The 17,556-nt window shown below is 38.6% G+C and overlaps 1 protein-coding gene across 1 annotated transcript in view; it reads left to right on the forward strand.

The window, feature by feature from the left end:
- The window catches only part of LOC136880868 (coiled-coil domain-containing protein 170), a 169,103-nt gene that overhangs the window by 95,108 nt on the left and 56,439 nt on the right, over nucleotides 1-17,556 (forward strand). The window contains exons 8-10 of the mRNA XM_068229155.1: nucleotides 2,685-2,857; nucleotides 9,591-9,791; nucleotides 13,385-13,528. Of these exons, the coding sequence (XP_068085256.1) occupies nucleotides 2,685-2,857; nucleotides 9,591-9,791; nucleotides 13,385-13,528 (518 nt within the window). The remainder of the gene's footprint in view (nucleotides 1-2,684; nucleotides 2,858-9,590; nucleotides 9,792-13,384; nucleotides 13,529-17,556) is intronic.

The raw sequence follows: 17,556 nt of genomic DNA on the forward strand, positions 1-17,556 counted from the left end.
AATGGCATACTTCAAGAGAGTAATGACCACAAAGGGAAATGGAAAAAGCTGTATTCATATATCAGGAATCAAAAAGGAAAAGGAGTCCAAATTCCTACAATGGTGGGAGAAGGGGGTGAACACTATTTAACAGATACTGAGAAAGCAAACCCATTTAGTAGGGAATTTAGAGATTCAGTAGATGATTGTCAAGAGTTGGAAACCAAAACAGAAGATAGAGAGGGAGAGAGACAGAGGGAAACAAGAAGCTTCTCATTCACAAACAAAGATATTTTCAGAGAAATCCAACTGCTTCAGCAAGGAAAAGCTGCAGGAAGTGATCAAATTACTGGGGAGGTATTAAAGACAATGGGGTGGTACATAGTGCCTTATTTAAAATTTCTCTTTGACTATGTCATAAATAATAGTGTAATACCAAAGGAATGGAAGGAATCTATAATAATACTGATTTATAAAGGAAAGGGTGATAAAAGGAAACCAGAGAACTACAGACCAATCAGCCTGACCAGTATAGTTTGTAAAATTCTGGAGAGTTTAATATCGAAGTACATCAGAGGGATATGTGATGATAAAAATTGGTTCATGAGGAGCCAGTATGGATTTAGAAAGAAATTTTCTTGTGAGGCACAACTGGTGGGATTTCAGCAGGACATATCAGATCAGTTGGATTCAGGAGGTCAGTTAGATTGCATAGCCATAGATCTTTCCAAAGCCTTTGATAGAGTGGAACATGGAATATTATTAAAGAAATTGGAGGGAATAGGATTGGACGTAAGGGTTACACGTTGGATAAAAGCATTTCTAAATTCAAGGGTTCAGAAAGTCAAAGTAGGAAATAATGTATCGCAGGAAGAGAAAGTTTGGAAGGGAATTGCACAGGGTAGTATAATCGGTCCGTTACTTTTCTTAATATACGCAAATGATTTAGGGAACAATATAACATCAAAAATAAGATTGTATGCAGATGACATAATTGTTTATAGAGAAATAAACAACATTGAGGATTGTTCAGAATTACAAAGGGACCTTGAAAGTATCCAACAATGGGTTGAAGAAAATAATATGAAGGTTAATGGAGGCACATCAACTGTTACAACTTTTACAAACAGGAGCTTTAAAACTGAATTTGAATATACTTTGGATGAGGTAGTTATCCCAAAAGATGGTAAGTGCAAATACTTAGGTGTGAGATTTGAAAGTAATTTGCACTGGAAGGGTCATATTGATGACATTGTTGGGAAAGCATACAGATCATTACATGTCATAATGAGGCTACTTAAAGGATGCAACAAAGAATTAAAAGAAAAAAGTTACTTGAGTATGGTTCGTCCATTATTGGAATATGCAAACAGTGTTTGGGATCCTCACCAAGAATACCTAATAAAAGAAATAGATAGTGTGCAGAGGAAAGCAGCAAGATTTGTAACAGGGGATTTCAGGAGAAAGAGTAGTGTATCAGAAATGTTAAAGGAACTTGGGTGGGAAACTTTAAGTAAGAGAAGGGAGAAAACTAGACTTACAGGATTATATAGAGCCTATACAGGAGAAGAAGCATGGGGAGATATCCGTGAGAGGCTTCAGTTGGAAAATAATTATATCGGCAGGACTGACCACAAATATAAAATTAGAAGGAATTTTAGCAGAAGCGATTGGGGTAAATTTTCATTCATTGGGAAGGGTGTGAAGGAGTGGAACAGTTTACCAGGGGTAGTGTTTGATCCTTTTCCGAAATCTGTACAGATATTCAAGAAGAGAATAAACAACAACAGAGAAAATAAATGAAGTGTTAGAGGGCATTCAACCGGTGCAGGTTATTGTAAATAAAAAAATGTGTGTGAATAAATTAATTCCATCCCCTGGTCTAAGGAGTTTGGACAGCCAAAATAGGGGACTGCCTGTAGGGGTGAAGTACAGTGGGGACTTCGAGGGCCCTGGGACCGCTATGGTAGCTGTGAAGGTCCTTCAGGAACTCTGAAAAGTGGTGGAAAAAGGGGCTCTGGTTAAGACGCAGCAGGTCGTTATGCTACTTAGGATCCAGAACGGGTAAAAAAAAATAGTAAATAAATAAATGCAATGTAAATATTAATGTTATACCAGTTTTATAGTATCATTTGAAGCAATTCCACATACTGTATATCAGTTGACTATATTTGTAAGTAGTACAGGAGATATTATAATTAGAATTTTGTAAACAATATAAATTTATTAAGGATGAGCTGTGTGTTTAATAGAAAACATTGTTAGCATAAATTGTATAATATTGTATTATAGGAAAAATTTTCTTCTCTTGTTAATTTAATATTTAGTGCTTGACAATAATGTATTTTAGTGTACCATTTGCCACCGAGGTAGACACCTCATTTGCAAATAAAAAGATTTTTTTTTTTTTTTATTTGATCTTATCACTCGACCCATAGTGAAAAAGTTATTCTTGTTCTGTGACTTTAATTCTTATTCAATTGATATAATATTATTTTTTACATTATTCTTCACCTAATTTTTTTTAAAATCTATATTTTGAGCTTTTTAGCCCATATCTATATACTTAATTAGCCATTTTTATTATATCTCTGATCATTATGAATAAACCTCTTTTAGAGAAGCTCTTAAAAAGGGGTACAAGGCAGACTAATTGCTTCAGAAACTTGTGTTGCTGAGTAATTCATATTCTTCTATCTTTACAGATGAATTGAAACTCAAGGAAGAGAAATGCACGCGCACTCAGAATGAACTCACACATCTACTTGAATCCCTGGCGATCCTACTCAGTTCTCCTTCTAGGTTTGTAGAGTCACACGAAGAGAGCATCAAGGGTCGTATTCGAGAGCTCCTGCAGGACAACAAGGAAAGATGTATGGTGAGTCTACTGTCAGAACTGTGGTGGTCTAACAGTTAATGTCAGAGGAAGGAGGATTTTAAGACATGGCGATACAAACTACCCAAAAAAAAGAAAACATAACAGAATTATTAACATATTCGTGGCCGCTTGGATATGGATAATTGTTGCTGCGGTACCATAATACCTTTTCAGCTTAACGGAGTTCATTTCGGTGTCCTTATCCATTTTAGATTATCATTTGAATTATTTCAATAATATTTCTGTGCATGGGAGCCATAATGCACATGGTGCGTCATCGGCACTACCGATTAGCTTTTTGTCTGCAGTGCCGTGCAGCATATGCGTCATGACAGGTAATGAAGTGGAATAAGATAAATAATATTTTGTTTGGTCGTAGATATTCAATGCCGGCCCCCGTGGTGTAGGGGTAGCGTGCCTGCCTCTTACCCGGAGGCCCCGGGTTCGATTCCCGGCCAGGTCAGGGATTTTTACCTGGACCTGAGGGCTGGTTCGAGGTCTACTCAGCCTACGTGATTAGAATTGAGGAGCTATCTGACGGTGAGATAGCGGCCCCTGTCTAGAAAGCCAAGAATAACGGCCGAGAGGATTCGTCGTGTTGACCACACGACACCTCGTAATCTGCAGGCTTTCGGGCTGAGCAGCGGTCGCTTGGTAGGCCAAGGCCCTTCAAGGGCTGTAGTGCCATGGGGTTTGGTTTGGTTTGGTAGATATTCAATAACTTTCCTACGACAGATAAATACATTTTTGAACATTTCTGACAAAAATGCTGCTCGGTAAAATCCATGTTATTGCTGTGTGAATAATCGCTGTACAATGTACATAGCAATGCAGTAGTCTCTGACAGTGCACTCCAACAATCACAGATAGATATGACATTGTTTGGAGTCAATTACTTCTGTATTTTGCGGAATTCCATGAAGTATTGCTCAAGACACAAACCTGGCTGTGCTGGACAAACTCTACAGTAGAAAATGCAGTCCTGTGCCACTGCCTCTCTTGGTAACACTGTCTGCACGGCTTCCACGATCTATGCCCATTCTCCAGGAAAAATGAGAAAATGTGTACCTGTAGGGGGGGTGATAGATTTTGGAAGCCTACGAGACAGTGTTTTTTGCACTGAGATGGCCCTGCAACCTCACTACTCTCTGATGACATCGCTGAAAATTATGCCAAATTGTAACGACTACAGAGATAGTAACTAACAATTTACCTGATGCCCATTTGGAGCATATGTTTAACAATGCACAGATAAGAGATCCACTTGTTTGCATAGGTACTAGCGCAAATACGAGCCTTAATACTCGGCACGGAGTATGATGCACGTGTGTAGTCATCGGCACTAAGTGAAATTGGAGTCATGATGCAAACTTGAAATTTGGAACCTAACAGTTATAACTCAACTGAGTTGAAACTGAAAAGAAATGGCTTCACATATCACAAATTATCCATCTGGAGTCATAAGAATATGAGAATACAGTAGATGGATAAAAGAATAGAATAGAATGAGAAGTCAGTCACAGTACTGTACAGTGTTTTTTAAAGCCTAATAACACAAAGGGAAATCAATACAATATCCTGCACAATCAACCAACAAATCCACTTTCTTAGATTTCATCTGATATATATATAAAATAACACTGACTGACTGACTGACTGACTGACTGACTGACTGACTGACTGACTGATCTTCGCCAAACCAAAACTAATGGACATAAAGAAATAAAATTTTGGGGATACATTTATATTACAGTGTAGGGGCTAACTAAGGGAGGATTTATGGATATTTCATTGCTAAGGGGTTGAAAAGGGGGGTGAAATTTTAAAATATGTATATCTATATCTCAAAAACTTAACTGTTTAAAGACGAAAAAATTGGTATTTGGAATCTTCTTTAAAAATAAAGAAATATGCATTTTTATGTTTTTGGAAAATCTATTGAAGGGGGAGGGATGTTAAAGTGAAAATGGGGTGAATTTTTTAAATGACTAAATCTCATAAACTTAACATGTTACAAACATCAAAATTAGTGTTTTGAATCTCATTCAAAAATAAAGAAACATGTATTTCTTGGTTTTTGGAAAATCCACTTAAGGAGGTGGGTGAAAAGGACTGAAAAGGGGTTGAATCCCTGAATAGGGATACTTATACGGTATCTCAAAAACTGAATACGTTACAAAAGTCAAAATTGGTATTTGTAATCTCCTTTAAGAATAAAGAAGCACATTTTTTTGGAAAATCGACTTAAGAGGGTGAAAAGGAATGAGAAAGGGGTTGGATTCTTTGTATGAGGATACTTATATCTCAAAAAACTGAAGATGTTACAGATGTGAAAATAGATATTTGGAGTCTCCTTTAAAAATAAAGAAACATGGGGTGAATTTTGTTAATGAGTAAATTTCACAAACTTAACATGTTACAGATGTAAAAATTGGTAGGGTATTTGGAATCACCTTCCAAAATAAAGACTTTTTTTTTGTTTTCAGTAAATCCAGTTGGGGCGGGGGGGGGGGGTGAAGAGGACTGGAAAAGGTGTTGAATCCTTTAATGGGGATACTTATATCTCAAAACCTCAATATGTTATAAATGTGAAAATTGGTATTCATATGCTCCTTTAGAAATAAAGATACACTCTTTTTTTTTTTTTTTTTTGGAAAATCCATGTAAGGGGGGTGAAAAGGACAGAAAAAGGGTTTGAATCATTTTTATGAGGATATTTACATCTCAAAAACTAAAGATATTAGGTACATGAAAATTGGTGTCTGAAATCTCCTTTAAAAATAAGGAAACACAAATTTTTGTTTTTGGAAAGTCCACTTAATGGGGGATGGGGTGAAAAAACTGAAGGAGTTGAATTACATGAGTGGCCAAAACTCATGGCAAGGGGTGTCCCATTAGAAAATATCCCATGTATGACTCCTGAGCATTGCAGATAGCTGTGGTGTAGCTGAACAGACTGTCACAAACGCCAGTGTCATGAAGATGGCAACACGTCGCAAGTTAACCAACTTGAACATGGAATGATGGTCGGTGCACTGCACATGGGTCATAGCATTGCAGAGATTACATGCGAATTCGGGTTTCTGAGATCAACAGTGTCAAGGGTGGATCCTCAGTATCACAGAGACAATGTTACCACCCGCGTAAACCACCACATGAGAAGACCTCAAGTGTTTAACGAACAGTTATCACGTCGCATCCGCAGAACAACACTGGGTGCTTGATTGGCTACTGTGAGTCAGATCACCACCAAATTGAATGTTGGGACTCAGGAACCATTTCCATCAGGACAGTAAGGAGGCAACTGCACTGCATAGACTTCACCAACCCAATTCATGTCCCTTTGCTGACACTTTGACACAGAGCTCAACGACGTGCACGGGCCCGTGAACATTGGCAATAAACCGTGGAACACTGGCAGCGTGTGGTATGGTCCGATGAATCCTGGTTCCAGTTGTATTAAGCTGATGGTCGCGTGAGAGTGTGGCGTATGCCGCATGAAGCTATGGATCCTGTGTGTCAACAAGGTTGTGTCCAGGTGGGAGGTGGCTCAGTTCTGGTCTGGGTGGCGTTCTCATGGTCGCAATTAGGCCCCATTGTCCGGCTGCAGGGAGAGCTGACAGGTGCACATTATGTGGACATTCCTTCAGACCATCTGCATCCCTTTCTGGTCCTAGACCCTGATGGAGATGCCATGTTTCAACAGGACAATGCGCCACGACACTGCTCTGTATTGGCACACAGGTGGTTGGAGGAACCCTCCAGAGGAGTTATGACCATGGATTGGCCCACCAGATCCCCCGATCTTAATCCATCAAGCATTTATGGGATGCTGTCAATGCTGGTGTACGCTCCATGAACCCCGCACCAACACCTTGTACTGTATAGAGCAGTAAATGAGCTGCAGGACTGTGAGCAACTGCAGAGGGACTTAAACAATGTAGTGAGATGGACAGCAGACAATGGTATGAATGTAAATGGGATGTAAAGTCAAATTGTAAAGTTCACTAAGAGTTTTAATTATTGTGTTGATGGGATGATAGTACCTCATGCGGAATACTGTAAGTATCTAGGTGTTATTATAAGGAATGCTCTTCATTAGGGTAATTAATGAGGTAGTCAAGAAAGGTTACAGATCTCTTCACATGGTTATGAGAGTATTTAGGGGTTGTAGTAAGAATGTAAAGGAGAGGGTCTATAAGTCTCTGACAAGACCCCAATTACAGACCCTTGCCAGCACTAACTGATATGAGAAATGGAAACAATTCAAAGAAAAGCAGCACAATTTGTTCTGGATGATTTCCGACAAAGGACTAGTGTTATGAAAATGTTGCAAACTTTGGACTGGGAAGACTTGGGAGTAAGGAGACGAGATGCTCGACTATGTCGTATGACATGTTAAAAACTTCATGTTGGTCCATATTGACAGTAAGATTTTGAAAAATAAAAACACTTGAGGTTTGCACCATTTTAGTACATAATATAGTCATGTTACCAATTAAATTTCATTAAATATTTGCAGGACATGTTTTGTCTCTGTGAGACATCATCAGCCACTTTCTATCAAATCACACTCAAAAATATTTATAAAAATGTATGGACATTTCCCTCACTAGGACGTCTTCCCTTTTTCCTTCCTCTTTCCCTCCCCCTCCTCCCTCTCCTGATCAAGTTCTTTCTCGCACCAAGACACACGGTTACAGCACTAGACATGCAACAACACCTGCTAAGACTGATCACACCACTTGCGGGGCATGAACTGTGAGAAATATTTAGGGGATGAGTATGTTTTCAATCTCTTTCAGTTTACACGTTAAACACTTGTCATATTTTTGCTTTATTTTCTCAATTCTTCTTCTTCCTCTTCTTCTTCTTCTTCCAGACTCCCAAATAGAATACCGCGTTCTGCAACATTTCCAATGGTGGTTTAAAAGATCCTGTATTATTTAATGCAACCTTCATTTCAACCCTGAGGAGTCCCCTCTTCTATACGAAGTATAATTTAGATTATCACTTTGAATCATCTGCAATATTCTTACAAACAATTTTACGACGATGATTCTACCTCATAGATTTTTAAAAAGTGTATTTTTAAGTATACCAAGAACATGTGTATGTGTGTTTTTCTGTCTTTTAACGACTTCCAATCGGTGTTTTTATGCATTGATTTTTCTGATCTAAGTGGACATAAGTGCATGTTTGTTATTTATAGGAATCATGACTGTATGACAACTCTTTTCTGCCTTACATGTCTATTTTTAATCTATGCTGGTAGTAAGTGGCTGATGATGTCTCAAAGAGACATTAATGTAATTTAATCGATAACGTGATTATATTGTGTATTGAAAGGGTGGAAACCTCAAGTCTTTTATTTTGAAGTATGTGGTATGTTCTGAGCAGTCAGTAGAGAGTTGTCGTGGAATTATATGAGTAGGCAATTAAGCTAAAGTGAAGCTTTCAAAAAGTAGGAAAAATCACAATATGAAGATAAAGTTGGAATTCAAGAGGAAAAATTTGGTCAAATAGTCATTTATAGGATGAGGAGTAAGGGATTGGAATAAATTATCAAGGGCAATGTTCGGTAAATTTCCAAGTTCTTTGAAAATGTTTAAGAAAAAGCTAAGAAAACAAGTGATACGGAATCTGCCACCTGGGTGACAGCCCTAAATGCAGATCATTGATTGATTGATTGTTAAGTTTCTCAGCCATTTTTGCAGCACAGAGCAAAAAATGACATTTAAGTCTTATATATTTGTTCTTCAGAATCCTTTCCTCTTCTCCATTTGCAATTTGTTGCATTGTAATATTCAACTCTTCTAAATCAGCTCGGACTTCTTTGAACCAATTATTTTGATTTTTTACTTTTCCAAAATTAGTTAAATAGTTGTTTCATTTGTTTCTTTATTTATGTGTGTATGTGTGTGTGTGTGTGTGTGTGTTTATTTTTCAGTAATAATAATCATCATCATGAATTCCTTCCAGCGTGCCAGGTAGGATGTTTAAGAATGATGTGCTTCCATTTATCACAGTCCTAGTGTGCTTCTTTTCTCTCTGGGGCATCCCACCTCTCTTCTCTTATCTGATCTAACCATATTTTTCTAGGGAGTCCAATTGGTCCTTATCCCAGAACGATCTTTTCAAAATATTTCCTTGGTGTTTGAGTCTCCTGCATCCACTTAACGTGTCTTGGCCACTTCAGCCTTGCAACACTCAGCCTTTCTTTCACGGTCAGGTTGACCTGCAGATCTCTTCGTATCTGATCATTCCTCATTCTGTCCTTCCTTGTTCTCTGTACAGCTGATCTAAGGAACTTCATTTCAACAGCTTGCAGTTGACTTCTCTTCTATGTATGACACAACTCTCCAGACTATACTTCATGATGGGCAGGAGTTAAGTCTTAAACAGGGTCTGTTTAGCCCTCTGAGGAACTCCCTTGTCCCATACTATGTTCTGTACTTGATCGAAGAAGTTGGATCCTTTTTGTACTCTGTTCAATTCTTGGCACTTTTGTCATTTGATATTTTACTCCCCAGATATTTAAAGGTATTCACACATTCAATCTTCTCTCCCTCAAAGGTGAGGTTACAAGCTGTATTTGTTCTGCTAACTTTCATTACCACTGTGCTCCATCTGATGAGTTATAACTTTCCATCTGTTTCTCCTCTTTTTGCAATATGCTTGCTTCTTGTTAGTTTTTCTTCTTCAGAATTAATAGTTAACTTTTTGTTATTAGCAAGTGGACAATCTACGTGAGAAGAACGCTGCCCTAACCCAGCAGTTGAATCGTCAGACAGAGCTGGCAGAACAGAATGCGAATCGAGTTCGTGCCTTGGAAGAGGACAAAGTCATGTTGGAGGGAAGAATCAACAAGCTGGAGGCAGATCTCAATAGTGCTGAGATCATTCGAGATGGTCTTCGTAGGGATAAAACTACGGTGAGTCTACACAAAGGTTTGTTGTAAATTTGTGATAAAAGAAAGGTTTTATAGGGTTGAGAGTAATGGCAATATCAGAGATCTCTGTACTGTATTAACACATCCACTCCCACAATCCCCCCCCCCCCCCTCCGCAGGTATTTAATCGTGCAACCCAGCTATTTTCAGATGCCACCCTGACTCACTAGGTAACAGGTAACACATGGCTTTAACTTAGTTCACTCCTTTGCTATAAACCCTAAAAGTTTGTACATAACTTCACAAGATGATCTAGTCCTTATCTGGAGGTGGTACAGCTCTTTTCAGGCACGCCCCCAATGGAGGTGAGCTGCAGTACCTTTATAAATGCATACCAGCCCTTCTGTCATTCTTAAATATCTGCCAGTACCGGGAATCGAAACTTAGCCTTCTAGGACAGCAGTTAACACACGAGAGGTCGCACCCGCGGCAGTTTGTTGCACTTTTAAATATTTGTTAATAATTTCGTTGCTAGCCGCTGTAGGGCTTAGGGCGCTCGATTCATCCCTCCCCTCTCTCTCCTGACCTTCATTACCGTCAGTGTATTGCCTGCTGCGTTCTGGAGTAGTTTATTTTTCCTTTCACTCTCGCATCTGCCGCGGCAAATTGCCTTCGTGCGACCCCTCGCGCACTGCATTCTTACATGACTCTGCATTTCCAAGAAAGTTTCTTAAGTAAAGTTTGTGAGGTTTATGGTGACTTTCAGTGAAGTGTGGTGCTGTAGTTTTATCTATAACAATGAATTTTACCGGGCGAGTTGGCCGTGCGCGTAGAGGCGCGCGGCTGTGTGCTTGCATCCCGGAGATAGTAGGTTCGAATCCCACTATCGGCAGCCCTGAAGATGGTTTTCCGTGGTTTCCCATTTTCACACCAGGCAAATGCTGGGGCTGTACCTTAATTAAGGCCACGGCCGCTTCCTTCCAACTCCTAGGCCTTTCCCATCCCATCGTCGCCATAAGACCTATCTGTGTCGGTGCGACGTAAAGCCCCTAGCAACAACAACAACAATGAATTTTGAAGAGGAACAGAGGAAAATTAGAATTTTTTTAAATTAATTTTTTTAAAATTTTGTGCAGTACTTTCTTTTAAATTTTGTACTTCACTTCTAGAATACATTTTGTACTTGAATTGTGACCAAATCATTCATTTAAAGTACAAATGCAAACATTGAGGCAATTTGCTCACGCACGACCTCTCTCTCTCTCTTTAAAAACTCACGTAATTTTACCAGATTTTGCAAAAAATATGTATTAATTTTTTACATTGAGAAAATATTTTCACTGAGTAATTATGTTAGTACCAGTTGAAAGGCAGTTAAACAGGGTACATATTTATATTTTTATCAAAAGCATTCACTGCAAAAGGAAAAAAGCAGCTCATGAAAATATTAAGCGCGAGCAATTTGCCTTCACGCGACCTCTAGTGTTCTAAAATGGGTGCGACCTCTTGCGTGTTAATAGCACAAAATGTTATGCTATGCAGTAGTGGCAATTGGGAATTAGAATTTGTTGGGGTGGAGGGGGGATAGGGGTTGGAGGTAGACATCAAAATTCTTAGAAAAGCTACAAAATTGTAAGTTTTTTTTATGCTCTCTGTGTGAATTTTACGGTTATAAAGACATAAAGGTTCACAGTCTACCAACTTAACTGCAGTAGTAATAGGTTTTTGACATATTTATTCAATACTATACAATAAAACTGTCACCAAAGGAACAATAATTACACATGTATTGAAATTAAATAGAAGTCTGGAGTGATTATACACAATTAAATAGTAATTTTTTACTACACACTAACAAAATAACAGACATATCTACTGAGTGAGATTACCAGACTGACGAATGCTCGCTGCAAGCAGGTAAATCATACCTGTGGCTATGACCTTGGCAAAAATATAGCCCTGTTACCTTTCATCGCAGCACATGCTACATGTTGCTGTGCGGGTCTACACTACTTGCTGTAGCACTGTACAATTCCGTTAGCCACGACGAACGTCATTTCGTGTTTATTTCCTCTAAGTATTTTTCTTAATAATTAAAGAAATTTAGGGAAAGAATTACCTGAAAAGACAAGAGGGTTTGTACAATTGCTTTTTATATATAATTCCTTGCTTCAGGCAGCTAAAATGGAACAAACATTTATTTTTTCCTCCAGAAAGTAACCCCTCACCACCCCTGATCGGTGTCACTGACACTATGGAAGTGGAACCTATCTTTATGATAATATGTGAATTATTTCTCATTTGTTCTTTTTTTGTTATTAATCTGCTATATCAATTCCATTCTACATTTGCTGTAGGTTCTTGTGTTTGTAGGTAATTACAGACTATAAATCTCATGGGTAATACAAGCGGGCCACGTAACACTAAAAAAAAAAAGATGAATGAACTTCAATAACAACTTACGTATATCAGCCTATGACTGAACATAATAACTAAGCCAACAATGTATAGATATCAGTTGAACTACATGAGGGGACAAGGAAAACATTGAAACAAAAAGGCCTCCAGCTCAAGACTTGTTTTAACGATCACCACCTCACATTTTTTAATTTTCTTCATGATACTTTTTTAAAGAAAAACTTTTAACAAACACTTCATATTGTGTGTCTGATGTTTTAAATTGTTTATATATTTCTTACTGAGGATGATCCTATGTCAGATCAAAACATGTCTATGTAAAGTTTCGTCTTAATTGGATGTAAATATTGTAGTATTGGCTAGGAGGATAATTAACATAATTTTGTAAGAAGTTTGTGCGTAATGCTGAACAGTTCAGTGTTTTTGTGACATTATCTGTAGTGTTATTGTGATGAAACTATTATATCCCAATAATCCTTTCCGTTAGACTTTCCTTGCAATCATACTTGGCAATGCAACACACTAATATGACAATAACATTTCAAACAGGCTATACCAGGGATGGCAAACCTAAGACACGTGTGCCATTAGGTGACATGCAAACACGACTTCTATGGTATGGTAATAAATAGGTCAAAAATCTAGCAACAGAGCATATTTTAACATTAATCTTTAATAAAGAAGTATGTATCAATTAACTCTATGGGCATATTTTTTACAAATTTTATTAGATTAAAGGTAAAATATATCTTAAGGTAAAATATACCTTAATCTTAAAATTCACCTCTTTTTGAATGCAGTTTTTAGTGATGTTTGCTAAATAAAATCATTAAGCAATCAGTTGAATGGATTTAAATGTAATGCAATCTAATACCTAAATGAAATCAAATGAGGGTTTCCATGATGATTTTAAAGAAAAATACCTGATGGCACATTAGACAGTAAATATTCATAAACAAGACCTTAATTGACATGCTAGTTGGTAAAGGCTACACTATCTATATTCTTAGTTCCTACATCAATTCCATCCTTTGTCTGTATTACCTTCAAAAATCAAACTAGTAATAACTTAAAGAATAAAACAAAAGAATGGGTATTGTGTTTAAACACAAAATATTAGCCCTTTCTTTCCAAGTACATCAGAAATAGTGACATTCATTCTCTAAGAAACTGAAGGACATTTCCATTTATCAATATGGAATTCTTCTGTTCTGCAGTTCATGGCTTTCTTGGAAAGGCTGGCCCGAGCATTGAATGTAGAGGAGATCTCCAAAGAAGTGGGTGTCGAGCTGCACACCGAGACAATACTGGTCAGGGCTGAACAGCTTGCTCGTTTAGAAAGTGATAAGCTTATTGATAAGGTTAGTACTGATCAAGTAGCTGTTGTTTCCTAGCCCTTAGTGGTTGTTTTTCTGTCAAATAAACCCTCCATTTTCCCTCAGATTCAGAATTTTAATAAAGCCCCCAATGAAACCTTGCCAATGATTCATATAAAGTTCATGGTCGATAAATTACAGATCAGGGGTTTTCCCTCCAAGATCTGTGATTACCTTACTCTTCCGTTCCAGAATTACTCTAGCGTCAATAACGTTTAACTGGCATTTGGCATGTTTCTATATTGGGCCACTTGCTAAGCTTCATTACCTCTAAGCTGGCATTTAGACTGCTAACAGCTTAAGCCAATTATTTTTATGTTAAAATTTAAATGGCTTTTTAAAATGTGCAGTGCATAGGCTTCACAAGATTATTTAGAGCACTGCAATATCTGCTGAAAATAGAACAAGAGAGATGAAATAATAGATTATATAGAGGTGGGCCAGAAACTAATGCCGCACAATTATTTGATGTATACAGTATGTACAGGGTAGTCAGAAACAATGTGCTGTGGGTATATGAGCATTGGTGTTACTGATAAATAATATAAAAAAGATCATTTGATATCTTGCACAGTTGTCACTTTATCAGCTGCTGAAGTTAGCCAATCAGATTGCTTAAGAGGCAAATTCCAATGGTCTTTGAATCTGCATGTGGACTAATACAGGCTGGAGAGCTGTGTCAAGAAATAAACATCAAACACACTGTGAGTTTCAACCGATATCACCACAGCGTACTTGCTATGACAAAACCTTTATCAGCTCTAAGGTCCATGTTGAAATTCCTCCCCTAAAGTTTTCTCCAGTTGGTGCTCTCAAGCCTGGATTAAGCCACCTGAACATTTAGTAACACTGCCTTGCAAATCCCACTTGAATTTGCCCATGAAGTGATCTGATTGGCTAACTTCAGCAGCTGATAAAATGACAATAGCATGAGATATTGAATTACTTTCTTTTTATCAAATTATTTATCAGTATGACCAAGCCTCTAACACTCATATAACTGGATCATATTGTTTCTGATCAATGTATATATTCAATTATTAATGTTTTCACTTGATGTCTATACTACATTTATAGCCGTATTGATATAAAAACAACAATTTTGAAAGAATAGTAACGAAGTACAAAGAAAATAAGGTCGGAGACAGGTGGGGTATGTGCCTATGGGTCTTCATGACTCATCGTGCTATGCAGGTCTACTTAGGGTATGAAAGACACGTTTGATAGACAATTCAGTATCATTTTATTTACAAGTATCCGATGATAACTACAGTGACAGATGAATAGCATCCTTGTAGGTAAGATGTACCTGAGAAACTAACATATCTCGCTAATCATCCAGTGACATGGGTGGCTAATTATACATAGTACAGTCATTAAGTTCTGAGACTTGATGCCTGGAGGGTAGGCACCCACACGACTCTATATGTAGCACACGATGCTGCATTACACGGCGTACACCTACACAGAACTACATCCATCCTCAAAATAGTCGCCGTTGGCTGTTAACCACTTATACAGAACCATATCCACCCTCAAAATTGTCGTCGTTGGCCGTTATGCACGTTTGCCAACATTGGTATAGCTGCTGGAAGCACCTTTGAGAGCAGTTGGCAGGAAGGTCCTGTATAGCTTCTCTTGTGGCCGTCATGACCTCTTCGGATGACTGAAATCTGCACCCACGTAGGAGTGCATTCAGGCGAGGAAAGAGAAAATATTCACATGGTGCGAGACCAGGTGAGTACGGACGGAGGGTGTGGCAAAACTGACACCTGTTGCCTTGCAAGTTTCTCTTGGACAAGGACAGAGTGATGTGCAGGGGCGTTGTCGTGTAGCAAAAGCCAATTCTTTGTACGCCAAATCCCAGGTCGTTTACGGTGAATTGCATCGCGCAAACAGCCAAGGATCTCCTTGTAGCGGGTTTTGTTTACTGTTGTACTGTCTGGGAGAAATTCCATGTGAATGATTCCATTTGAATCAAAAAACAGTTCCAGCATCACCTTGCCTTTTGACCTGTCTTGTTATGGTGATGATGGCATTTTCCAAGTGGTGGATTGTCGTTTCAGTTGTGGATCACAAAAGAAACACCATGTTTCGTCTCCAGTTATTATCCTGTTGAGAAACAGCGGATCATCATTAGCACTACTGATGAGGTCACCACAAATCGTCATGCGATCATCACGTTGGTCTTGCGACAGGATTCGTGACCTGGTAACACAAGACATGTTGAGGTTATCCGTCAGAATTTTGTGGCAAGTACCATGGCTGACCCCTATTGCTGCTGCGAGATCGTGTACCAATTGGGAGCGGTTAGCACGCACCAACGTTGCAACTTCTTGGATCTTGCATTCTGTTCGAACTGTTTGTGGCCGACAATTACGCACATCATCTTCCAAACTGTCCCGTCCTTGCACAAAATGTCGGTGCCACCTAAACACAACGCTGCGACTCAATGTGTCCCCACCGTAAACCTGCTGCATCATTTCAAACGTTTTGGCAGTGGTCTTGCCTAATTTCTGGTAGAATTTGATGTTTGCCTGTTGCTCAAACTGTGACATGTCAAGGTCCGATAGGCGCATTCATATCACTGTCACAACAACGACCGTACGTCTGCTTCCAGTGCATGCACTCAACTGTCTCTTGCAGGGACGAGAGATAACTGACATGGTACCATACCACGGCGCCATCTATGCACTGTAGTACACCACAGTGCCATCATGCGGTCAGTCATACAACTTAATGACTGTACTACGTATAGCCCTAGCTTGTATCAATCACACCACTTCCTATCATCCCGTACCAGTTCGTACATGTGCCTATGTAAATCATGTGATTCTGTGCAATTATATTTGTGAAGCTGAAGTCCAAGAACAGTTATGATGATACAGCTCAGTCCTATTGAAATTCCTCTTTCCATTGAACCAAACACAGAGATGTGAGATTTGTGCTGGACAAAATGGAGGTGGGGCAGGTTTTTCTCCAAGTACTCCGGTTTTCTCTGTCATCTTTCATTCCAACAACACTCTCTAATATCATTTCATTTCATATGTCAGTCATTAATCATTGCCCCAGAGGAGTGCGACAGGCTTCGGCAGCCAGCACAATTCCTATATTCACTGCTAGATGAGAGCTTCATTCGTTCCATTCCTGACCCAGTTGAATGACTGAAAATAGGCTGGGGTTTTTGTTTAATTTCATTTAAGTTGTTTCACAAACCAAATCACATACCTCAATGTCCTTTTCTTTAAATCCACACTCCACCTGGTGCATTTAACTGACACCCAATGAGTGTCATATTTTCTGTCATATCCCACATTTCCAATCAAACGGTACCTGAATCATTCATATCAGATATCTAGTTCCAGAGATAGGAAAGCCAAGAAGATTGTCGCATTTAATCTTAAACTTTGTAGACATCATAGGATGTTGGACATCGATGTCCCACACATCTCTGATATTTTGTAGAATTTTTCTACCTTGGGTTTTGCAGAGATGTACTTAGGTCCTACCCACATGTTTAAACTGATACCTCCTCTTAGGACACCGATAGTGATTTTCAAATTGACAGGAATATTTCTCTGTATTTCTCTGATTTGATTCAAGGCCAATTTTCAATCAATCACTACTGATCTGCATTTAGGATAGTCACTCAGATGGCAGATTACCTTTCTGTTGTTTTCCTAGACATTTCTTAAATGATTTCAAAGAAATTGGAAGTTTATTGAACATATCCCTTGGTAAGTTATTCCAATCCCTAACTCCCCTTCCTATAAACAAATATTTGCCCCAATTTATCCTCTTGAAAATGAAAATCCATAGCCTGTTTCCAGTCATTCGACTGGGTCAGGAATGGAATGAATGAAGCCCCCATCTAGTGGCGAGGATGGGAATTGTGCCGGCTGCCAAAGCCTGTCGCACTCCTCTGGGGCAATGATTAATGACTGACAGATGAAATTAAATGCTTTGGAGAGTGTTGGTGGAATGAAAGATGACAGGGAAAACTGGAGTACCCA

The sequence above is a fragment of the Anabrus simplex genome, chromosome 9 (genome assembly GCF_040414725.1).
Source record: "Anabrus simplex isolate iqAnaSimp1 chromosome 9, ASM4041472v1, whole genome shotgun sequence".
Taxonomy (NCBI): domain Eukaryota; kingdom Metazoa; phylum Arthropoda; class Insecta; order Orthoptera; family Tettigoniidae; genus Anabrus; species Anabrus simplex.